This window comes from Hemiscyllium ocellatum, unplaced genomic scaffold, assembly GCF_020745735.1.
Source record: "Hemiscyllium ocellatum isolate sHemOce1 unplaced genomic scaffold, sHemOce1.pat.X.cur. scaffold_1507_pat_ctg1, whole genome shotgun sequence".
Lineage (NCBI taxonomy): Eukaryota > Metazoa > Chordata > Chondrichthyes > Orectolobiformes > Hemiscylliidae > Hemiscyllium > Hemiscyllium ocellatum.
The window spans coordinates 81,401-106,607 of record NW_026867793.1 but is presented as its reverse complement, the minus strand read 5'-3'; the positions used below and the strand labels follow the sequence as shown (position 1 = coordinate 106,607).

At 45.4% G+C, this 25,207-nt stretch overlaps 1 protein-coding gene across 1 annotated transcript; it reads left to right on the top strand.

The window, feature by feature from the left end:
- Positions 1-608: 608 nt before the first annotated feature.
- LOC132810032 (myocardin-related transcription factor A-like) lies at positions 609-12,282 on the top strand (the record flags this gene model as incomplete). Its single annotated transcript, XM_060822615.1, has 3 exons — positions 609-770; positions 3,964-4,021; positions 5,073-12,282. Coding segments are annotated over 3 exons (741 nt in total), but the record flags the coding sequence as incomplete, so codon positions are not given.
- Between the last annotated feature and the right edge of the window lie 12,925 nt (positions 12,283-25,207).

The following is a 25,207-nucleotide window of genomic DNA, read 5'->3' as shown; positions in this document are numbered from 1 at the left end:
TTCAGGATTCTTAGTGGGCTTGAACAGGGTAGATGGGATGTTGTTTCACTTTGTGGAACAGTCTAGACCAGAGGGCAACCTCTCGGAATCAAGGATCGCACTTTTTAAGGCCGAGATGAGGAGGCATTGCGTTTCCCCGAGGGTGGTGAGTCTGAAGTTGTTTCTGGCAGAAGGATGTTGAGGCTCGGTTACTGAGTGTATTCAAGGCCGAGATCAATATTTTAACGAATCAAGGGTTATGGGGAAAAGGTATGAAAATGGAATTGAGAATTTATCAGATCAGCCATGATCTCATTGAATGGAACAGCAGACTTGGTGGGCTGAATGGCCGCCTCCTCCTCCTGGATATTATGGTCTTAAGTTAGGAATAGATAGTTGGTTTATCGAAATATCAGCATGGAGCAAGTGTTGAAATATAATCTTGTTACAATTTAAACTCGACAATCCTCATTAATGAATAAGCCTCATGGCCTACCATCTCTTTGACATGTTGGAGTAATAAAGCTGCACTTATTAAAAGCACTTTTTTGCGGCAGGTTTCCCTGTTTGGACTGAATGTCAGCAGGCGGTGTCTGACTCCTCCTCACTCCTGTTTGTTTTCATTGTAGGACCAGAAGTTAGGTCTGCAGCTGATCACGGGGACATCCGGGGTGCTTTCCTACTCCTTTACACCCCTGAACGTGCAGCCTTGCTTTGTAAACAGTGTAACTGAGGGCTCACTAAAAGCCAGGACAAACGCTGTGAGTAACGGCCCCAGCTCCACGCACAAGGTAAGCTCATCCATCGCTTCAGTAGCTTCCTTAACACCAGCTCAAAGATATATCCACAGACTATTTCACTGGGGGGATGGTGGAGGGGGGTCACGTGTGAGAGAGTAAGAGAAAATCTTGTCTCCCTCACCTAACCCCCCTCCAAGGTGCTGCATCATCATTTCACTGCACTGACTGGCCTCCCTAGAGAGTTATGAACCCTCCAGGGTTAGTCTGCTGGTTTTGGGAATTGAAGATTAACCTCCCGGACATTGTGGGAGGGTCACCGAGGAAGTGCACCCTAAATCTGGTCGTCCTCAACATTTCTGGAACAATGTCTGTCATATCATCAAATTTTCCAGTACAGCTGGAGGCCATTTGGCCCATTGTCCATGCCGAGTCCTGAAAGGGCTACCCAGCCGTATCTCTGTAGCCTCTAAATACTTTTATTTTCAAATATATATTCGGCTCTTTTGAAACCATCTATGGAATCTGCCTCCCATCCTTCTCCCAGGCAGCACCTTCCAAATCCTAACAATTCCTTGAGTAAAGAAATTTCTCATCTCACTCCTAGCTCTCTCGTTGGCATTGTGACCCCTTAGTTATGCCAACTAGTGAAACAGCATGTCCTCCTTTACTTTGTCAAAACAGTTCATGATGTTGAATACCTCAGTGAGGTCTGGAGCAGGGAACGTTAAGCCCAGTGTCTCTTTCCAATCTCAATCTTTCTGTTTATCTAAAATCCCTCATTCTGGGTATCCTTGTAGGCAATCTCTTTTGAAGTCTCTCCAGGGCTTTAACTCCTTCCATACATATAGTGCCCAGAATCGAACTTAATGAAAATCTATGTAATATCATTAACCATCTCAACATCATGTGTTACTAGTTGTCAACAACAACTATATCTTGTTAAGCACCAGAGACTCTTCCAGTTAGACTAGGAAGTGGTTTTCCTCTGCTACACTAGCAGTTGTCACTTTCTACTTGAACAGGATCTTATCAGTAACACTCATCATGAGCATCAATTTATACATTGCCATTAACTGGCCCTGGCCCTGGCCCTACAACAGTTATAATCTGAAATGTACCACCCCATCAGGCTGGTTAAAGCAGATGAAATAGAAAGTATTGTGACTCGTGAGAAGTATACCGAGGGCATAGATGGGCAGCCTCATGGCCAATAAAGTGTAATGCAAAGAAATTATGGATTTTAGTGGGGAGAAAGGAGATGAAGAAATGTTTTTAAAAGGGTACAATTCTGAAGGGTGCAGTAGACATCATGGAAAAGGCGCAGCGGGAGCACATGAAGTGATTGGGGAGGAATGAAAAAAAATTAAGACAAAGAGGAACTATGAAGCCAAATAATCGAGATTAAAAAAAACAAATTAGCAAAATGTTCTGAAGGCAGATAAAGAAAAGGAAAGCCAAAGGGGCAGTAAAGGATGGTGTCAGGATAAAATCACAGGTACATTTGCACAATTGTCATCGTTTTGCTTCAGTATTTATTTGGAAAGTTGGTCAGGTGGGCGTGGTATCTCAAGATGAAATTAGAAGTGATGTGATTGTGATTAAAATTAGAGCAGCAACCCTTGCCTGAATCAATTACGTTCCTGTATTGTAAAAGAATCTGGGCAAGAAATAGCAGATGCATTTTTTAACACATTTGATAATTTATCAGAAAAATGGAGTAGTGAATTACTCATGCTGTAACTGTATGTTAGGAGGGAAGTTTGAACAGTATAGGGCGCAGGCTGCGACAGACCTGGTCAGTTTAATAATGGAGGTTGGAACAATAATGGCGCCCCCACAATAGGGAGGAGAAGTGAAGCATCTGGAAAGCAGAAATATAATTAAAAATGAATGGTCCTAAGGATTTAGAAGGGGTTACTTGGCCAACCCTCTTGAGTTTTTGAAGAGTTAATAATAAGCAAGATTGCTCGTAAAGCCTCTGGTAAGGTATCACAATAGACCAGTGGACTAAGTTAAAGCATGTACAGTCGGGGCAATGAGAATGGATTGCTACTTGGCTGCCAGACCAAAGGCAGAGTGTGGAAGTACAGAGTACCAGATCAGAATGATGGAAAATAGGAAATGAAGTCCCACATAAATCAGAGAGAGAGAGCAGTCTCAGTCAGAGTCAGCAGTCACACAGCGCCAGGTTATAGTCCAGCAGGTTTGTTGGCAATCACAAGCTTTCGGAGGACTGCTCGATCATCGCAGCATTCCGAAAGCTTGTCATTCCCAATAAACCTTTAGATTAGACTTACAGTGTGGAAACAGGCCCTTCGGCCCAACAAGTCCACACCGACCCACCGAAGCGCAACCCACCCATACCCCTACATTTACCCCTTACCTAACACTACGGGCAATTTAGCTTGGCCAATTCACCTGACCCGCACATCTTTGGACTGTGGGAGGAAACCGGAGCACCCGGAGGAAACCCACGCAGACACGGGAGAACGTGCAAACTCCACACAGTCAGTCGCCTGAGTCGGGAATTGAACCCGGGTCTACAGGCGCTGTGAGGCAGCAGTGCTAACCACTGTGCCACCGTGCCGCCCACAAACCTGTTGGACTTTAACCTGGCGTTGTATGACTTCTGACTTTGTCCACCCTAGTCCAATACAGGCAGCTTCACATCATGTCTCAGTCAGGATGGGGCCAAACACCATGGCATGTCTCCTGTGGCATTGTGTCTCAAGCTCGTGCCTAATCATAGACCAGACAGGTCAGCAATTTTCACTCTGTTCAGAGATTGTTGTTATTCCCATCTCCATGACACGTGTAGAAATCTCTGGGACTTGGCATTGGGCCTCAGCACTTGTTCTAACCATTGATGGGACCCAGTTCATTGGTGGTTGGTACTGGTCTGGTGCAGCTTTTGTGCCAAGGAGGAGCTTTTCTGAAACTGGATGTGCCAGTTTTCCCCCCTCATCGGGGTGAAGTAATTTAGTGTCACACCTCACGTCATCTCCATAGGCCTAACTTGAAACCGGACAGGTGCATTCTCCCCACTGGCAGCTTGGTCCCATCAGTGTTTCAGGCTCATGGCTCTCAGCAGGGGATTCATCTGTTAACACCAGGCAAGTGGCTACTGAACAATCTGACCCCTGTGGCTTCCTGCTTGGGAGTTGTCACATTGCAGCACCTTCATTGGTTCTTTCCAATATTAGTTTGCACTCGGTAATGACTCCACTGTTTTTACTGCCCTCAGGAAAACTCCAGAAGCCAACAAATGGATGATTTGTTTGATATCCTCATTGAAAGTGGAGGTAGGTTCATGCTGTCTACACATATGCTTGCTTCGCTAAAAGCTTTAAAGCCGAGCTGTTCAAGATGATTGCCTGTAAGATCCCACCCGGCTGTCAATGTGCCTCTGATAGGTACCCCCTCAACCGTGGACTGGTGAAGTTACTCTCCCACCCCACGCCCCCTCGTTGAGCTGGGCCGCAGTGTTAGTATAATGGAGGATCCTTACTTGGAGATTTACATTCTAAATCTTACCACCTTGCACCTGCAATCCTTTTTAAGGTGTACCTCCCTGATCAGGCTTCTGAACGCTCACCCTAATATATTCTGATGGGCTTCAGGGCAAGCTTTGTCTAAGAATGTGACAGAGGAAGAATCTTGGGCTGTCTCGCTGTGAGAAAGATGCTGTATAAATGTGTGTTGTTATAATTTATACTCTCGGCCCCTTGTGTTGAAAATTCCATTGGTTCCCCAAGAATCTCCCAAGTTACTGAAGGATGTGGCCATCAATGAGGCAGCAGTGCTATGAGGATTGTGCTTTCGAAGCTCCCTGGCTCATGTCGAGTGTGGCCGAAGCAAAGTTCTGTATAAGTTGGTCATTGCTGCCAACTCTATTTCTCTAAAACCCTAATTTCTGCTTATGCTCCTTTTGGCCTGACCACTTTGAGTTGCTAGTTTTGATAGTTTTTGTCTCTCTATTTCCCATCTTGCTGTGCTCCCCATCCTAAGTCGCTGCCTTTTACCTTCTAAAAGTAAATCCTCTCTGAATTTCTCCTGTGCTTCCATAAAACTGCTGTTAGCATGAAGCCAGATAGTGAGTGCTACCATTGCAGGACGTACGTGGCCAACTCTGAACCTTTCTGGCTGTTTGCCAGTGAATCACGATCAGGAGTGTAGTTTTAGATTGAAAACCCCGGTCCCTGAAATTAGTTGTACCATAATTGCCTGAGCCCTGTGCCCTCCATGTCTTTGGTGAAACTCTGTATATTGGCTGACTGAGACCGACCCGTCCAAGGGTCTGAGGAACTGAGCTTGGATTACGGAACCAACTGAGTTGTTTATTCTCTTTGACAGAAATTTCGCTCAACGCCAAGGACATTTCCACATCTTTAAATACGCCGTCTCCCCAGAACGTCTCGCCCACGCTGGCCGTCTCTTCGCCGCCGCCAGTGGCCAAAGCACAGCTGCCGTCACCTCAGTTGCTGCTGGAACCTGTCACCGACAGTCAGCCCATTGACCACGAGAACCGGCTCGAGGACTTCCTCGTGAGCACCACCGGCGTGCCGCTGTTATCGGTGGATAACGACGGGACGGAGCCCCTCTCCCTCATCGATGACCTACACAACCAAATGCTGAGCAGCTCCAGTATTCTCGAGCACCCTCATTCTCCCATGGACACTTCAGACATGCACTTCACGGCAGACAGCACCAGCCTGGCTCTGGACCTCACTGACACTAACCTGGACAACATGGAGTGGCTCGACCTGACGATGGGCAGCACTCCTGTGGGTCTTGCTCCTTTGAGCTCCGTAGCCCCCAGTGTCTTTTCTACTGACTTTCTAGACAGTCAAGACCTGCAGCTGCACTGGGATTAACATCAAACAGCCAGAACGTGGAGGGCGATTTGTTTGCGAAATCCCCAGGTCCGTGTGGGCCTTCAGTGCATGGGACCTGATCAGATTCACTTCCAAGTGTGCGCTTTTCGCGGTCACTTTAATTGACCGGGAAATACACGTGCGCTGGGAACGCAGGACCCTTGGCTAAACATCAGAGGATTTTCGCTGTTTCAGAGTTGCAGGCAAGAATGGGCTGGAGCTCATGACTCGACTCTGGGCCTGACCATCTCTGCTGGGAATCTACAACTGGACAAGATTCCCAACTCTGAGCCTGCCCGCTGATTGACCTGGGCAGCGTGGGTTTCTTTGACCTTCACAAGGCTCAAGAGCTTGGTCCTAATGAAGCAGGATCACCCTCTCAGCGCCTACCCACTATTTGGTTTCTACGTTGCCAAGGTTGTGTTTTTGCACTGATTGGGGAGGGTGGGTATGTTTTTTTTAGAAAAAAGAAATAAATTAATACAAAAAACCCAAAGGTACACTAAGTGAGCAGGTATCAAAATTAACTGACCCCTCCCCTTTCATCCCAAACACCAAGCTGTTCAGGCCAAGTCCAATGGGTGTTGCCTGCACCCGGGACAGGTATCTTGGTCCTCCCCATGTTCTCTTGTACTTCGCAAAGCGAGTAACCACAGTATCATGACTTGTCAAGAAATAGTTCCCTTTTGTTTTATCCTGAGGTGGGAGGTAGACTTTATCCCCAGGGGACAGCTGCTCACAATCATTGTACCACTTATTCTGGAGTCACACTCGGAGCTGTTTCATCGGACTGAGGGACGTGGGCTCTCGTGCTCTGCCCAACATCAGCGACAGCTTTCCCCATCGATTCTGAAAACGCAGAGCCTAAAATACAAACCCCTCGAGGCTACAAAATGAAACAAGTTAGGGTGCAATCCTGTTGGGTGGATGTGACACGTTGACCTACCGAGAAGTGAATCCACCAAGTCCCTGAGTTGTGCGGGGGAGGTGGCATGAGCCTGTTCTCCTGGTCTTTGTAGCACTGATGGCAAATCAGCACTTCAGGCCATGCGCCACTCAAGTGCAGACAGTGCTCAACCGATAAATAGCTACCACTGCCAACTGGGGTCTTGGAGCCTGGTGCATGTTCTCTGGGTCTTCTGGTTGCAGAGTTAGGAAGGAGGAGGGGTTGTCTGCCCAGATTTCACTCCCCCACAGACTGAAGCAACACGGCCTATGTGGGAAAGTCGTCCACCACCTGCCCACCTTGCCTTTCAGAGTGGGGGAACAGTTATTGTCACCCAGTGTAGTATTTCTCAAATGAAGGAGGATACAGCAGGAGGGGGAGGAGGATTCTTGAACCTTGCCAGCCAATCCAAGGATCTCTTTTAAATCTGTAAAGTTACAATCATTTAGAATGTAAAATGATTGCACGATGTAAAACGTGCAGTTTAATCATATCTGTGTATAGGTCACATCGCTGACGAGCATGGCACTGGTGTACAAGCTTTGCTTGTCACTTCATACCTTGGTTATGAGCATCAAACGATATAATCTATCCGGCCTGCTCAAATGCTTCAAGCTTTCTGGTATCCGAGCTTGGAATGATTCTCCAGTTTGTCACCCGCACATGAAGCATTTGCTTGCGAGCCCTTGGCCAAGCTGATGCATTTCCCTCTCTCACCAGGTGTCCCTCCTGGCTGAGAAATGGATGGTAATTAGCTTTGGAGCTGGGGAAGTGTGTGTGTGGGGGGGTTACGTCTTCTGGGCATGGACACTAAGCTGAAGGAGACTCTTAGATCATGAACCCTTGGAGAGTTGGACGTGGTGATGGAGATTTGAAAATCAATTGAATGAAAATTGTCTTGAAAGTCTGGTTTTAAAGTCTAGTTAGATCGATCATTGATTGCTGTCAACATTGCGGCAAATTTTTTTTGGAAAAAAGAATACACAGCCACCAATTCTCACTGTGGGTCTTGTGGTCGTAAGCAGTATTGCAAATTAGTGGCCAACGTACTCTTCGCAGTAGCCAAAGTTGAAGTTACTGTGGCCATTACCTAGCCGGAAGGAAAGTGATTGGGTGTTGCTGCTTTAGTCACCAGCATTGTCTTGTTTCCCTCGAGCACTGGCTGGGTTGTTGTTTTGTGGTCAAGGTTGAGGGAAAGGAACAATTGTACTGTCCAGGTCTTGTCGTCCTCCTGTGCTGAATCCAAGAGCAATCCTATCTGAAACAGGGCAAGATCATTCTGAGATGTGAAGTGGGATGTCAAGTGTTGACAGTTTGTGTTATTCTTCCAAACTGAGATGCAGGGGATCCTTCTCTAAATGTTGTCAGTGTGTCAACTGGAGCAGGAGGAGTTTGGGTTACTGTTGAAAGTTCCTAATGTCACTCGTCCCTAAAACCTTTATGATGTTGGGAATGAATCTTGCATTGAAAGGTGCAATACACCAGTTAAATTCTTCAACATCCCCGAACAAGAGCTCAGTTGTTTTAGTGCGCCTCATTGTATTTTCTCATCAAATTTGTCATGCGTGCTATTTAGTGCTGGAAAGGCCGGCTCTCAAATACTAAGGGTTTCAGACTCTTTTCCCTGAAAAATCCTTGTTCCTGATCTACACAAAGCAAAGGACCTTTTTAATATCTGCATGCTGAGTCGTTTTCACTGCACTGCTTTCCCCCCCTCACCGCCGGGTTACTTGGCCAGGAATGTCAATGATCTGCACAGAAATGAATAATTTTCTGGGATTGGCAGATTGTCTTTGGCAGGAAGAACCCTTTGGAATGCAGAGCTCTGAGCCATTAGGGAGTAACGGGGGTTTGAGGGTTTCCAAACCATTTAGCTGCTACCTGACATCCCTGCCCACAGCCAAGTCCTCTGACGAGCCAAAGAATCTCCGACCCATCCCACACCAAGTATTGATAGCAGGTTATAGCAGCGGATGCTGGAAATCAGAAATACAATGAGAAAGTGCTGGTGAACCTCAGCAGGTCTGGCAGCTTTGATGAAGACAGAAGCAGAGTTAACGTTTTGAGTCAGTTATGACTCTTCAGTTCTGAAGAATAATCAACTTCATCTTGAAAGGTTACCTGTGCATCTCTCTCGACGGATACTGAATACTACTGCCTGCGTTGGATCAATATTAGTGGCAATCCTATTAATGTTTTGTAATTGTTGACTCTTGGTAATCCATTGATTTTAAGTGTTGAATCCTATTAAAGCCCATTAATACAGTCAGGTAGCCAGCAATAATATGAAGCAAGATTGTATTGATTCAGTTGTCCAATCATGGTCTGCAACCTTCAGTGGCACCAATCAAAATTATGGCAACTCAGTACCAGTGCTCAATGTTTTTAACTTGTAACTGTTTGGGGTTTGTGGATCACTGTGCAATATTTGGTGCCTTCATTGGGATGCACGGGTTTGTTACCATCACTGGGTTTTAGCTGCTTGAGGAACCAAAAAAAAGGTCACATTGCAATCTGAGACAATCCAAGGCCAGTAGCCTTCGCCTGATGGTAAAGCTGTCGCTGCTATTCTAGTCGCAGGCTCGTGACTCCTGGGGGCCAGGATGTAAATGAAACACAAACAGGAATGCAGTTCCGAAGGCCCTTGGAATGGGGAAGCTCTGGTCAGGGGGTGGTGGCTGTGAAGCTGAAGGCACTGCATTCCCCAGGCCAGTGAGGGGAGTATCATTGGTTTCCTCCTCTTTTATGTCCTGCACATCAGCTTATGGAAGACACTATATGCAGAATGCAAGGCAGGATACACTAATTTGGATGCGTTCTGCTCTTTCTCCTTACATATATGTCTTTCTGCTTCATTCACTTGACCCATCCCCAACCCTGTGCCCATGCACCCCTGAACTGCTGTCTGAATCTTAATGCTTACACTGCCATGAGTTTGAATGTGAAATAGAGTTGTGTTGCAGAGTTAGAATGCCAGACTGCACTCTTGTACAATTCTGATAATCTTTCACTGCATCTTTGGTGGCTCTGCCTTTAGCTACCTTGATCCAAAATTCTGGACTCCCTCCCTAAACCTTCTTCCTGTCCTCCCTCCTTTTGAGGCACTCTTTAAAACCTACCTCTTTGACCAAACTACCACTATTGTTCGAATATCTCTTCTATGTTGGTCAGTATCTTTGTAAACTGCTCCTGTAAAGCACCTTGGGATATTTTACGTGTCCAGACTGTCAACAATAGAGTTTCTACTCATTAAGCTAAGGTCCTGTGGCGCAGTTGTAGTGCCCCTATTTCTGAGCAAGGAGGCCCCAGTTCAAGTCCCACCTGCTCCAGCGACGTGCAGTGCAGAAATTCAGGAAGGCTCCTCAGACAGCACGTTCCAAATCCGTGCCCACTCCCAGCTCATGGGACAAGAGTAGCTGATACATCCACCTTCTGCAAGTTCTTCTTGAAGCCTCTCCCCATCCTAACTTGGAAATGTCTCTCAGTTTCTTCAGTGTCACTGGGTCAAAATCCTGCCATTCCTCCACAGCAGTGTGGGTGGGTCTGCCTACATCAGATGAGCTGTAGTAGTTCATAAAGGCAACTCACCACCAGTTTCGCAAAGCTAGCTAGGAATAGGCAACAAATATTGGTCCACACGCCCTCATTTAAAACAAAAGATGTTTGTCATTTCTGACATCTGAAATGGTCAGGCAAAAACTAGGCTCAAGAGCAATTAGGGAACAGATAACAAATGCTGGACTTTCCCGTGGCTCCAGCATCCCGTGAAAGAAATGAGACCATACACTGACCTACTGGACATCAATCTGTAGATCCCGATGCCATACTGAGACCAGAGAGACAGACATTCACTGAAGATGAGGATGTGGGCAATGAGGAGACATTGTGGATCCTCATCAAATCTGATGTTCTTAAATCTGTCACAAAAGTGGAATATAAACCAGGAGAAGAGATGCGAGCTTATCTCTAAATCCTTAAATAAATCATGGTGTAAGAATTGATGTAGATTGGATAAAAATAAGTAAAATCATGGTGGAGCGAGGCACTTCTTTAAATACACACCGTTTAATATTTTTATTATATATTCTTGGCTGCCTGTTGAGTGGTTGGTTTTGTGACACCGCATTGATCAGTTGGGGTGCTTTGAAGCGATAAAACTGGATTTGCTGTACGTGCCGTTTGTGTGCATGAGCACAGGCAGTGTCCAGAGGAGCTGCTGGGATCTCAGCACTTCCATCTGCCCTCTGAGAGTTGCTGTTGAGTGGTCCAGTTATAACCACTCGCTCTCTCTCAGCAGCAGCAGTGGTAGAATAGGCAGGATCACTCTGGAGTCTGGGCTGGGGGAAGTGGAGGCCCCTTTGTGTAAATCTATAAAGAAAATGCAAAAATTGATCTACTTGAACAATGGGCTCTGACCCACACAATGCTCTTTTGGGAAAAATACACGAGTTCATCCAGACCAGGGTGGAAAGTGTCTGGTTCAATCCCAGGCTTCCGAACAGGTAGATGATGCTAAATTGGCCTTTGCATGGGAATCATGGCTGGGGGAGGGGCCTGAATGTTGACTGTTTTCAAAGTGTATCACTGATTTATATAACACAAGTTGTTGGGTGGCTTTTCAGGTTCATATTCTCCACAGGTTCCACAGCCTGACCCAGGCTGGGTGGATTAATTGGGAGGGACACTGAAATACCTGGTCCCAGTGCTTGTAGCAAACAACTTTCCTTTCATTACTCCATCCCATAATTCTAGATAGGAACCTGCTTTTTCTGCAAATTTCCATGTGGCAAATCACTAGCGGCTAAAACTGGAGTAATGTTGTCTTTGTTGTAATGAGTCCTTTGTTGTTACTTGCAGGAAAGACATGATTTAATGTATCATGGAGGGCACCTTGTTACGGTTGAATGGGCTAGTTACATGGTATGTCTAATGTTCCCTGACTGAAATCTTGCTTTGGCATTCTTGATGCCATTGAAAACTGATGGCTGCACACTCGCATGTGTACCATGTCCAGCCCATGTATCCTGTACACACTCAGGGCTGATCAGTTACTGATTCATATCCCTTCTGTTCTCTGGGCAGTGTTAGCTTGGGTTTGTGGACAAATTGTAAGCTGACCGTGTCCGTTACCTTCACTGTCCCCCTCGGGGCACATGATAAGAATGAACTAGTGTAACCGTCCCACTCTTGACTTCTGTGGAGAGAGGTGGGAGATGAAAAATCAAGGAGGGAAAATGTGTTCAACCCTGCCATGGCAGAGAAACAACAGCATGCAAGAGAGGCGACAGTGTCCTGTGGTTGGGTGAATGCCTGTATCGAGGAAGCAGTTGGAATCACAGGCCACAGGAATCCAGTGATCCAGTCAAGGTTCCAGTGTGAGAAGGTTTTTGTTCTGTTCATGTTTTGCCTTTTAATTTATCTTGCACTCTAATCATCAAACACCCTTCCTTTGCAGTTGGGGTGGAGACCAGCAATAGACACCTGTATGGATGATGAGACCAAGCTCTCCAACCCCCCACCCCCCCCCCCCCCCCCCCCCAAAAATGGCCCAGCCGAGCTACAGCAGCCAGGGGCATATCTTTGTGTACTCGCAGGATCACTCTGGAGAGTGGCCAGAGACTTGGTCCCAGAGTGGGAAAGAGAGGACTGTAGATGTTGCAGGTCAAAGTCAAAAAGTGTGGTGCTGGAAAAGCACAGCTGGCCTTGCAGCATCCGAGGAGCAGGAGAGTCAACGTTTTGAGCATAAGCTGTTCATCAAGAATTCTTGATGAAGACCTTATGCTTGAAAGGTTGACTCTCCTGCTCCTCAAATGCTGCCTGACCGGCTGTGCTTTTCCAGCGCCACACTTTTTGACGTGGTACCAGAGCCTAGTTCCGAGCAGTTTGGTGTGAGTGTGCCATCTAGATCATCAAAGCCTCAAGTCTGTCACTTCCTGCAAGCCTGTCTTAGGCTAAGGGCAACCCTCATGGGTCTCGGTGTTGGTGAAGGGAGAAGATCGGTCACAGATACTGCCTTTTATGGACATGGTTACCACTGCGAAGTGATACCGTCCACTACAGGTTGGCTCGGACTGTTGATACATTCAAAACGTGTGCTGGGACCCTTGGTTTGGACTCTGGGATGGGAGAGGGTGAGGACTGCAGATCAGGGTCAAAAAGTGTGGATGAAGAGTTTAAATCTGGATCCCTGATGAAGAGCTCGGAACGTCGATTCTCCTGCTTCTCGGATGCTGCCTGACCGGCTCTGCTTTTCTAGCACCATATGTTTTGACTCTGGGATGAGAAACCCGGGGCTGATAAAATCTGTGGAGCAATACCTGACCCCCCCCCCCCCCCCCCCCCCCGTAAGAGCCAACAACCCCAGCAGCGTAGCAAGGAAATTGGAGACCGTTGAATACTCCTCATTTATTTCAGTGCCACGATGTGAAGCTTGCCCTTACCTGTGGAATGTTGCTGATGATGGTAGATAAGGCAAGTGACTTTGCAGAGCCATACCCACTAGCGGCGGTGCCCTTTGCTAATCTGTGTGTACTGTGGGTGTCATGAGTTGCGCTAATGTTGCTGCGACTTTGTGTTAAAAAAAACTTCTAGGGTAGTGAAAAATGTCGGTGCCTGAGTGATAATCAGTCTCTTGCTGTACATGAGCACTTTGTGAAAAATTCAGAATTCTGAAGTGAAGCGGTAACCAATCAGTTTGCTGTACAGGAGCGGAGGTCCTCACATCAGACTGGTGTGCCAGAACTTTTGTACAAACCCTTTCCCTTTTTAATGCCACTGTGAATGTGTATATTCCAACTCTTGAGGTGTAAACATTTATTGGGAAACCATTTGGAGGAATGTATTTGGATCTTCCTTCCTTTTCAAATTGTAGTGACTCTCTCTTCGTGGTCAGCCATTAGCAAGGAAAAGGGGGAGGGGTAGAGTCAGAAAGCAGATGTAATGAATGAATTTTACTGCTTGCTTTTCTCTTTATCTTTTTATCTTTTTTAACTGTCTGTAAACACTGTTTTGTGTTGAACTTTTTAAAAAACTTTTTTTAAAGAAATATCGTGTTTGTGTTATTCAGACTTCCTCTGATTTAATTACAATCTTCAGTGATGTGAAGTTGTTATCCATCCCCATCAGCTTTTAATTGAAGGTTTTATGGGGGTGTGCTGCTATAGTAGATGGGGCAGATCAGTTTAATTTTGTGCCGGGGAAGGTGGACTTTATCATGTCACTCCACTGCGTTAGAGAGAAGGAAAGGGCAACAGAAGTCAGTCAAACCTCCAACACTTACCACCATCCCGTGTGAACGGTAAAGTCACTGAACCTTGGCTCAGTATTTGTTTCTGAGCGAGATGGCTGTGATATTTCACACAATTTAGGTCAACAGCCCAGTGCGCTGTAGGAGGAGTTGTCTCTTGTATGCGACTTTAAACGCTCTGGACCTTCTCTGGTACAGGCACTTTGTGGAGCCGGCAATTCTGCTGTCCTGGGCATTTCAGATCTCTGCATTGAGAGCCTGCAATGGCCAATGAACTCACTGCGCATCTGTCTGCTTTTCTTTTCCCCCTCAGTCTCTCCACCCCCAACATTAATGCAACCCCCCACCCTTCCCATTTCCCTGCAAAATCATTGGGGGACACTTAATTTGATTGAGTTTCTTTAGGGGAGGTGGAAGATGCCACATTGCATTTAGTAGAATGTTCCAGCACCTTGGCCCATGTAAGTTGGTGTTTGTATCAGCATGAGTCTCTTACCACTGGCTCCCTTTCCTCCTCTCACCTACACACGTCAAACCTTCCCTTTACTGAATCGCTTCTCTCTTTCAGTAACTCATGGGTGGCAGAGTATCATATTTTTGCTACTGTAAAATTTCTGCTAAATTCTTTGATCTTATTGTCGCTACCTGCTCTACACTCCTATGTGCAAAACCAGTGCATTTAAATGATTGATGTACTTGTTCTGGCCCATTTTAATTTCATAGATCCCAAGAAATGAATGGTCTCTTTGTATTTCCAACCATAGTCATCCACTCTGTTCTATTGAATGTCAAGTTTATCTATCTTCCTTCATTCTGCCACAGTATGGTATACTCCCACCACCTCTCTTCCCTCCCCCCTCTCCCACCCCCACCCCCAAGGTTCTAAAACAGTCACTACATTATTGTGAATATCATTGAGACAGTAGACCATTAGTATTGCACTAGAATAACAAGCTGGAGGTCTGTGCAAATGTTCTGAGGACCCAAGTTCAAATCCAATCATGGCAGCTGGTTGAATATCAGTTTAATTAATTATTAAAAATCTGGAATTGAAAACTAGTCTCAGTCTTGGTGATCGTGAACCTATCATTTCCTGATTTGAGAAAAAACAATCTGGTTCAGTGATGACCTTCAGAAAATCTGCCCACTTTACTCATCTTGGCCTACATGTGACTCCAGACCTACAGCAAAATTGCTGATTCATAACTGTCCTCTGAAATGATCCAGCAAAACCACTCAGTTCAAGGGTTTTTGGGGATGGGTAATTATTACTGGCCTTGCCAATGATGCCTTCGTTCAGTGATGGGAAAGGAGATTCCTACTTGCTGCTAATTTCAGCAGTCCTGCACTTCACCATTAATGTAACTGCACTCTGGTGCATGTGAAGAAATGCCTTTAAAAGGATCTGGAGGTCCTTGTGAATCAGAACCCAGTTAGGAGTCACCTTTTGAGTTGAGGGAAGAAACTTTAAGGGGAGGGAGAAGTTTTTGAATGTAAATATTTCATTGGAGGAGGGGGAGGGGGAAGAAAATGGCAGCTGTATGGGGGGGGAAGGTGCGGCACTAATTAGATCAATCAGAAAGCTGGCACATTGTTAGGGCTGAATGGCCTATGACTGTGCTGTACGATTCTACAATGCTGAGATGAGTTGGCAATAACTGTGCTGTAGAACCTGACACTATCTAGACTAATCGGACACACTTACCCTCCCCCAAAGCACCATTAGGGTGAGGGCTTGATGCTGCTATTGCAAATTTATCCAGTAGAGAAACAGCTTAAACTCCATTGTAACACTGTCTTGCTCACCCACCTTCGAAAACTGCAGTTTTTACCTCTATCACAGGATGGTGGTGTTGGAGTTGTATTTGGAATGTAGCCATATATGTTGTAGGTTTGGGGACCCCAAAGATCGGAGGCTCACTGGAATTTCAGTGCCAGAATTATCAACAGGGAACTGTTCCTGGAGGTTCAATCAGCTGCCTCTCTGTATATCTCCCATTGCCCGATCAAACAGTCTTCCCTGCCCCCAGATCCAGTCCTGTTGGAATGAGTCAACAGTATTACGCTTTTCCTTGGGGTGGGGCGGGGGGGGGCAAGCAAATTATCCTTAAACTCTTAGAGACTCTCAGACAATCCCAGAGGGATGGCAATCAATGTGAATTGGAGCTGTCAATGACTCCTAAGTTTAATATCTGCCTGAATCTAATCCTGCCTGTCCCCGAATCTTGATTCTTGTCAATTACACTGCTATTTCTCACGGAAGTAATCATTTCACATAATAAAATCCATAATTCATTTTTGATCTTGTCTGTTTCTTTTGTGTTGCAACTTTGAGGCTGACTGTTGGGATGGAGGCCGTTTGCTCCATAATATTGGTACTGACTCGATGAATCTTTCTCCACTCCAGGTGGACCCTCTAAGCAATGTTTCAATCAAGATTTCTTCATGACTTTAACCAGTTAGCAGTTTGACCATTTCACCTGTTACAGTCTTTAGTATTGGTAATTAATTCTCCCAACGCATTTGCAAACCTAAGCCCTATCTACAGTATTTCACATGTACTGTAAAATGCATACACACTCAGTAATCATGTCACAAACACGGAGCAACATAAGCAGCTAAATTCAGTGGGTCAGGAGGAAGTGGGGAATTAAAAGGAATATTGAATTAAAATTGCAAACTGATATAACATTCCAGATGTTGAATTATGTAGAATTTGCCCTTTCCAATTAAAGCTCAAAGAATGTAAACAATAGACTGCATTATTCACCTTTCTAACTAAAAACTGAAAAGAACTGCAGATGCTGAAAATCAGAAACAAAAATAAATTGCTAGATTATTAAACTTGGTCAGCCACCAAATGTAGTTCAGTTGTATTAAATGCACTGGACATGGTGTTGGTGGCCAGTTGGCTTGATAAGTGATTAAGTTTATAAGAATTTTTCTGAACTCAGCACAAATGTTAATTCCTCTTCTTCAGTGACACAGGAAGGGTGTGTTCATAGGTGTGTCCCTATTTACAGTCAGAACGTTCATTGGTTTAACCACCTCCTGTACCTTCTCTTCAGTGGAAGTAATCTTAATATCGCAAGTGTGCAAACTGTAATTTAATTCTTGTTATACTGGTGCTTTCCGAAGCATCAGTTCCCTTTGTACCACAGGAACTAAAACTGTATGTGTGCTCTTGACAAAGCCTAACCCACATCACCTCATACAGATATTTTCTAATCAGCTTGTTCAGGGATAGAATGGCGCAATTATAGAGATGTACAGCACGGAAACAGACCCTGAGGTCCAACTCATCCAGGCCAACCAGATATCCCAACCCAATCTTCTGGAGCAAGTGGGACTTGAGCACAGGTCTCCTGGCTCAGAGGTTGGGACACTGCCACTGTACCACAAGAGCACTCTTGACATCTCGTCCACATAATACCTTTGAGTCTCTGCATCTATTTATAATGGGTTTGGTTAGGTGGTTAATAGATGAAAATAAAATAGGTGATTGGGCTTTAAGTAGACATTCAGTTGTGCGTGAGGATGGGTAATAAATGCTGAGCTAAGCAGTGACCCTCGCATTCTATGAATAATTTTCAAAAAATACTTCTGGGTATAAAAGTTAAAGAATTTAAAAGGATAAAAGAGGTATTTTAAATTCTGCATAACTCACTTAAACAACAACTCATTCACAAAGCGCCCTTAAGCCACAGTGGTGACCCATAGATCTGTTACTAAACAAGATATCACATTGTGCCATGTGCAATGGCTCAATGGGTGACATGGTGGTTTAGTGGTTAGCACTGCTGCCAGGGACCTGGTTTCAATTCCAGCCTCTGGTGACTGACATTTTTTTGCATGGTCCTCCCTGTGTCTATATGGTTTCCACCAACAGTTCAAAGATGTGCAGGTTAGGTAGATTGTCAATGATAAATTGCCCCGTAGTATCCGAGATGTGCAGGCTAGGCGGATTAGCCTCGGGAAATGTGGGAGTTAAGAGAAAGAGTGGGTCTGGGTTGGATGCCCATCGGAGGGCTGGTGTGGACTCGATGGCTGAATGGTGTCTTGCTGCACTGTGGGAATTCTGGGTAAGTTGGAGTTCCTAAAGACAAAGCCAATTAGGCAGGATTTAGGGCAATGCTTCACAAACTATTCCCCCATTTGCAAATTGTCATGAACCCCTCATCGAGGTGAAGTTTGAAAGTCAGAACAGGGGTGGGTGGGGGTGGGGTGTGGTAGCTGTTATAGCTCCGGTCAAAGCTCCGTGACTAACTGGCACAACCTGGAAACTTTGCAGTCTAACATTTCAACTTGTGACTCTGCTTAGGGTCCCAACCCCCACTTTGGGGAGCCTTCATTTCCAAGGAGGGGCTGGATAGAAAGAGGGCAAGGATGGGTTTAGAGAGGAAATGATAGGGACTTAAGGTCATGTCTGCCAGTGATTACCCCCAAAAATAAACTGGGGATGGAACAATTGGAAGAATTTACATTGCAGTGAGCTGGAGGGATGGGACAGGTTACAAAGCTAGGAAGGGGGTAAGACTGTGAAAGGGGTTTGAGAGCCAATGCAGTTCTTGTGCATTTGCTTGTTGCTCAGTTTGTTTGCAGTGTGATTATCGAACTTGTTAATGTTGGGAAACAGACTACAGCTAACTGAATAGATGTATCAATTGCAATATTTGGAGGCTAGCTCATACACACAGCTGCTGTAACAGTGCAGGGGTATCTATAATGGGAGGAAGAGAACATTATTTTGACTTTAGGCAGTATGTAGTGTGAGAATCTGTTGTATCAGACATTTATACAGACATCATCGACAATGTTCCCATACAAGCTGGAAGTCTGAAATGTTTTCAGATTTTTCATCATCTGTGAGTCATGACCTATTACTCAGAGCACCCATACACTTGGCTATTCCTTACAGAATGTTGCAATGTGGCTGCAGTAAATTTTCGCTCCGATTCTTCTTTCAAGCATTTAGTTGTGCATAGCAGTAATCTGTGGAATGGGAATCCAGACCAGACTGCTTTCTGTCCTCAGCACTAACATTCACTTAACACAGTCAGCAAAAGTGTAAATTCTTGGAGTTGTGGGATAATGTAATCTAGAAGGCATGTTCGGTTTGTGGTCGGTCTTTCAAAACCCCACACTAAAAATAAGTTTTGGCTGCTTTATGAAATTCTTCAAATCAATTTCCCTTCTCACCTCTCAATGTTCCCCTTTCCAAGTATCTTACCTAGAAATGTTGTGGAGGTAGGTTTACAATTTGAGCAAGATGCCACACTCTAAGTGCAGTAGAAACTCTAAGACGTTGGAATTCTCATCACTCATAGTCACACAGCACAGAAACAGACTCTTTGGTTCAACTCATCTATACCGACAAAGTTTCCCAAACTAATCTAGTCCCATTTGCCCGCGTTAGACCCATATCCCTCTAAACTTTTCCTATTCACGTACCTGTCCAAATGTCTTTTAAATGTAATTGTACCAGCCTCCACCACTTCCTCTGGCAGCTCATTCCATACACGTACCACCCTCTGTGTGAAAAAGTTGCCCCTTAGCTCCCTTTTATATCTTCCCCCTAAAACTATGCCCTTTAGTTTTGGATTCCCCTACCCTAGGGAAAAGACCTTTACTGTTCATCTTATCTATAACCTTTGTGATTAACCTCTATAAGGTCACCCCTCAGCCTCTTCTACAGCACCTTCCCTGGTGACTCCAGGGAAAATAGTTCCAGCTTCTCCCTACAACAGGGTGGCACAGTGGTTAGCACTAATGCCTCATTGCACCAGGGTCCCAGCCTCGGGTGACTGTGTGGAGTTTGCACATTCTCCCTGTGTCCTGTAGGTTTCCTCCGGATGCTTCGGTTTACTCCCACAGTCTAAAGATGTGCAGGTCGGGTGAATTGGCCATGCTAAATTGCCCATAGTGTTAGGTGCATTAGTCAGAGGGAAATGGGTCTGGGTGGGTTACTCTTCGGCGGGTCGGTGTGGATTAGTTGGGCAGAAGGGCCTGTTTCCACACTGTAGGAAATCTAATTTAAAAATTTTTTAAACCCAAACTCACTATACCTGGTGATATCTTTGTAAGTCTGTTTTGCACCCTGTCCAATTTAAGAATATCCTTCAATCCACCATTTACATTGTAGATCAGATTTGAGGATTTTGATTGAATTGGTAGCTACAGGTTATTGTGAAAAGATTGTGAATGTCGATTAGATTCCTTGCATGAGATGTTGGAAACTTTCTCATTGTCCAGGTTGCTGAGATAAATAACATTGAAACCTCAAAACTACATGTGAAAAATTAAGTCCTCCATTCTGTTAATTTTCAAAAATCCGCAATTTGAACAATGTACAAGTTTTCTTTTTGCAGTGTTGAAATGTCATTCAGCCTGTGTGTTTCTATTCTTTATGCTGTCCCTAAATTCCACCGTGACTGTCACCCCTTTCCCTCAATCTCCTCTTAACCAATTGCTTTCCCCTTCAAGTTTTTCAAACTTTCTGATAAAGACGTTGATGCTATTCATCTTGACAACTCCAGGTGGCAGCAAATTCCACATTTTCAACACCAGATGCTTATCCTGATTTGGAGGTGCCGATGTTGGACCGGGTGGACACAGTTAAAAATCACACAACACCAGGTTATAATCCAACAGGTTTATTTGGAAGCACTAGCTTTCGGAGCACTGCTCCTTCATCAGATGCTTATCCTGTTGGGTTTACAGGACTGCACTAGAATAATCTCCACCTGCCTGGCGGATTGTAGCTCCAGCAACACTGAAGAAAGCTTGATGACACTCAGGACAAACAGCTCAACCCCACCAATTGCTTCTACATTTGCTCACTGCCAGAAGTGAGCACCAATCTCCAAGATACAGTGCAGCAACTTGCCAAGGCTCCTTCTACAGCACCTTCCAAACCCATCACCTGCAAGTTCCCCTCTGTCTTGCAAATACAAGGCCATTCCTTCAGAGTCGAAGAGGGTGGTGCTGGAAAAGCACAGCCGGTCAGGCAGCATTAGAGGAGCAGGAGACTTGACGTTTCAGCTCTTCCCAAAATGTCGACTCTCCTGCACTTGACCGGCTGTTCCAGCACCACACTCTTCAACTCTGATCTCCAACATCTGCAGTGCTCACTTTCTCCCCATTCCTTCAGTGTTCCTGTGTTGCAATCCTGGTGCTGTCTTCCACACCCCGAGGGGCGCAGAGGTTTGGAAAGGCAGCTCACCACCACCTTTTATAAATAGCAAATAGGAATAGGCAATAAATGGTGCCTCAGTCTCACCCCGTGAACACATAGTGACTCCAATGACAAAAACAGAGTCCATACAGCCCCAACAAGTCCACATTCACCCCTCCGAACAGTAACCCACCCAGACCCATTCCCCTACCCTATATTTACCCTTGATTAATGCATCTAAGTACACATCACTGAACACTATGCGCAATGGCCAATCCACTCTAAACTGCTCATCATTGGATTGTGGGAGGAAACCCACACAGACACGGGGAGAACGTGCAAACTCCACACAGACAGTTCCCCAAGGCCAGAGTCGAACCCAGGTCCCTGGCACTGTGAGGCAGCAGTGCTAACCACTGAGCCAATGTGCCACCTGACACCAAGTCCTTTTTAAATCTTTCCCCTCTCACCTTAATCCTACGCCCTCACATTTTGGACACCCTTACCCTGGGGAAAAAGACCTTGGCTATTTCACCCTACCTATGCCCCATCATGATTTTACAAAACTGTATGGGGTCACCCCTCAGGCTCTAATGGTCCAGGGACAATAGCCCCAGTCGATACAGCCTCTCCCTACAACTCAATCAGCAACATTCTTGTAAGTCTTTTCTGTATCCTTTCAAGTTTAAAAACACCCTTTCCATAGCAGGGAGACCAAAATTGTATGTAGTATTCTAAAAGCGGCCTGACCAATGTCACCCACAACATGATAACCCAACACCTGTACTGTCTGACCAATGAAGGCAAGCATACCAAATGCCTTCTTCATTATCCTGTCTCCCTTTGACTCCAATTTCATGGAACTATGCATCTGCACTCCCCACTCTCTCTGGTCAGCACCACATCCCAGAACCCTACCATTAAGAGTATAACTCCTGACCTGGTTTGCCTTACCAAAATGCACCACCTCACATTTATCTGAATTAAACTCCATCTGCCACTCCTCGGCCCATTGGCCCATCTGGTCCAGATCCTGTTGTACACTGAGATAACCTTCTTGAGTGTCCACTACACCTCCAATTTTGGTGTCATCTGCAAATTACTAACCATACCTCCTATATTAACATCCAAATCATTTATATCAATGACAAAAAGCAATGGACCCAGCACCAATCCTTGCAGTACTCTGCTGATCACAGGCCTCCAATCTAAAATATAATCCTCTATCACCTTCTATCTCCTACCTTCAAGCCAATTTTATATACAATTACACAAGCAGGAGGCTGGAAGAACACAGCAAGCCAGACAGCATCAGGAAGTGAAGAGCTCAATGTTTCAGATGTAACCCTTCTTCAGGACTGGGGGTAGGTGTGCGGACAACAGTGGCCTAACCAATGTCCTGTACAGCCACAACATGACCTCCCAACTCCTGTACTCAATACTCTGACCAATAAAGGAAAGCATACCAAACGCCTCCTTCACTATCCTATCTACCTGCGACTCTACTTTCAAGGAGCTATGAACCTGCAATCCAAGGGCTCTTTGTTCAGCAACACTCCCTAGGACCTTACCATTAAGTGTATAAGTCCTGCTAAGATTTGCTTTCCCAAAATGCAACACCTTACATTTATGTAAATTAAACTCCATCTGCCTCTCCTCGGCCCATCTGATCAAGATCCCGTTGTACTCTGACATAACCTTCTTTGCTGTCCACTACACCCCCAATTTTGGTGTCACCTGCAAACTTACTAACTATACCTCCTATGTTCACATCCAAATCATTTAAATAAACGATGAAAAGCAGTGGACCCAGCACCGATCCTTGTGGCACTCCATTGGTCACAGGGCTCCTGTCTGAAAAACAACCCTCCACCAACACCACCCTCTGTCTTCTACCTTTGAGCTAGTTCTGTATCCCTGTATTCCATGAGATCTAACCTTGCTAAGCAGTCTACTATGGGGAACCTTATCGAACGCCTTACTGAAGTCCATATAGATCATATCTACTGCTCTGCCCTCATCAATCCTCTTTGTTACTTCAAAAAAAAAACTATCAAGTTTGTGAGACATGATTTCCCACGCACAAAGCCATGGTGACTATCCCTAATCAGTCCTTGCCTTTCCAAATACATATACATCCTGTCCCTCAGGATTCCCTCAAACAATTTGCCCACCACCGATGACAGACTCATTGGTCTATAGTTCCCTGGCTTTTCCTTACCACCTCTCTTAAACAATGGCACCACGTTAGCCAACTTCTGGTCTTTTGGCACCTCACCTGTGACTATCGATGATCCAAATATCTCAGCAAGAGGCCCAGCAATCACTCGGGCACATCTGATCAGGTCCTGGGGATTTATTCATTTTTATTCACCGAACGGAGAATTCAGCACGAAGGTATACAGGAAAGCCACACACACAGACCAAATCCTGAACTATGAAAGCAACCACCCCAACACACACAAACGAAGTTGCATCAGGACACTATTCAAAAGGGCCACAACACACTGCAGCACACCAGAACTGCAAAAAGAGGAAGAAGAACATCTATATAAGGTATTCACCAAAAACGGATACCCGTGCAATTTCATCAACAGATGCCTAAGGGAAAGACAACAGAATGAGGACATGCCACAACCCAAAGGACTGGCCACACTCCCATACATCAGGAGCATTTCCGAACTGACAGCCAGACTGCTGCAACCACTAGGACTCATAACAGCACACAAACCAACAGCCACTCTCAGATAACAACTCACCAGGACAAAGGACCCGATACCCAGCATGAGCAAAACCAACGTAGTGTACAAAATCCCATGCAAAGACTGCACAAAACACTACATAGGACAAACAGGAAGACAGCTAACGACCCGCATCCATGAACACCAACTAGCCACAAAACGACACGACCAGCTATCCTTAGTAGCCACACACACTCAGGTGACAAACAACATGAATTCGACTGGGACAACACTACTATTATAGGGCAAGCCAAACAGAGAACAGCCAGGAAATTCCTAGAGGCATGGCACTCATCCACAGATTCTATCAACAAACACATCTACCTGGACCCAATATACCGGCCACTGCAGCAGACAGCAACTGAGAACCGGTAGCAGCAGAGACACACCACTATAAATGCCGGAGGAAACATCACAGAAGCGCTTCACAGGAGGCTCCCAACCACTGAGGATGTCACCTAGAAAGGGGACGAAACGTTTGCAACAAAAACTCCCAGCTCGGCGAACAGAACCACAACAACATCTTTATGTGTTTTAAGATATCCAGCACTTCCTCCTCTGTAATATGGACATTTTGCAAGGTGTCACCATCTATGTCCCCACATTCTATATCTTCCATATCCTTTTCCACAGTAAACACTGATGCAAAATACTCGTTTAGTATCTCCCCCATCTCCTGCGGCTCCACATAAAGGCTGCCTTGCTGATCTTTGAGGGGCCCTGTTCTCTCCCTAGTTACCCTTTTGCCCTTAATAATTTGTAAAAATCCTTTGGATTCTCCTTAATTCTATTTGCCAAAGCTATCTCATGTCCCCGTTTTGCCCTCCTGATTTCCCTCTTAAGTATACTCCTACTGCCTTTATGCACTTCTACGGATTCACTCGATTTATCCTGTCTATACCTGACATATGTTTCCTTTTTTTCTTAACCAAACCCTCAATTTCTTTAGTCATCCAGCATTCCCTATAGCTACCAGTCTTCCCTTTCACCCTGACAGGAATATACTTTCTCTGGATTCTTGTTATCTCATTTCTGAAGGCTTCCCATTTTCCAGCCGTCCCTTTACCTGCGAACATCTGCCTCCAGCTTTTGAAAGTTCTTGCCTAATACCGTCAAAATTGGTCTTTCTCCACTATTTTAAATCCAGTAGAATTATGGTCGCTGGCCCCAAAGTGCTCCCCTACTGACACCTCAGTCACCTGCCCTGCCTTATTTCCCAAGAGTAGGTCAAGGTTTGCAACTTGTCTAATAGGTATATCCACAAAGTGAATCAGAAAGTTTTCTTGTACACACTTAACAAATCCCTCTCCATCTAAACCCTTAACACGGTGGCAAGTCCCAGTCGATGTTTGGAAAGTTAAAATCCGCTACCATACACGGCAGCATGATGGCCCAGTGGTTAGCACTGCTGCCTCACAGCAGCAGGATCACAGGTTCGATTCCAGCCTCGGACGACTGTCTATGTAGAGTTTGCACATTCTCCCTGTGTCTGCATGGGTTTCCTCTG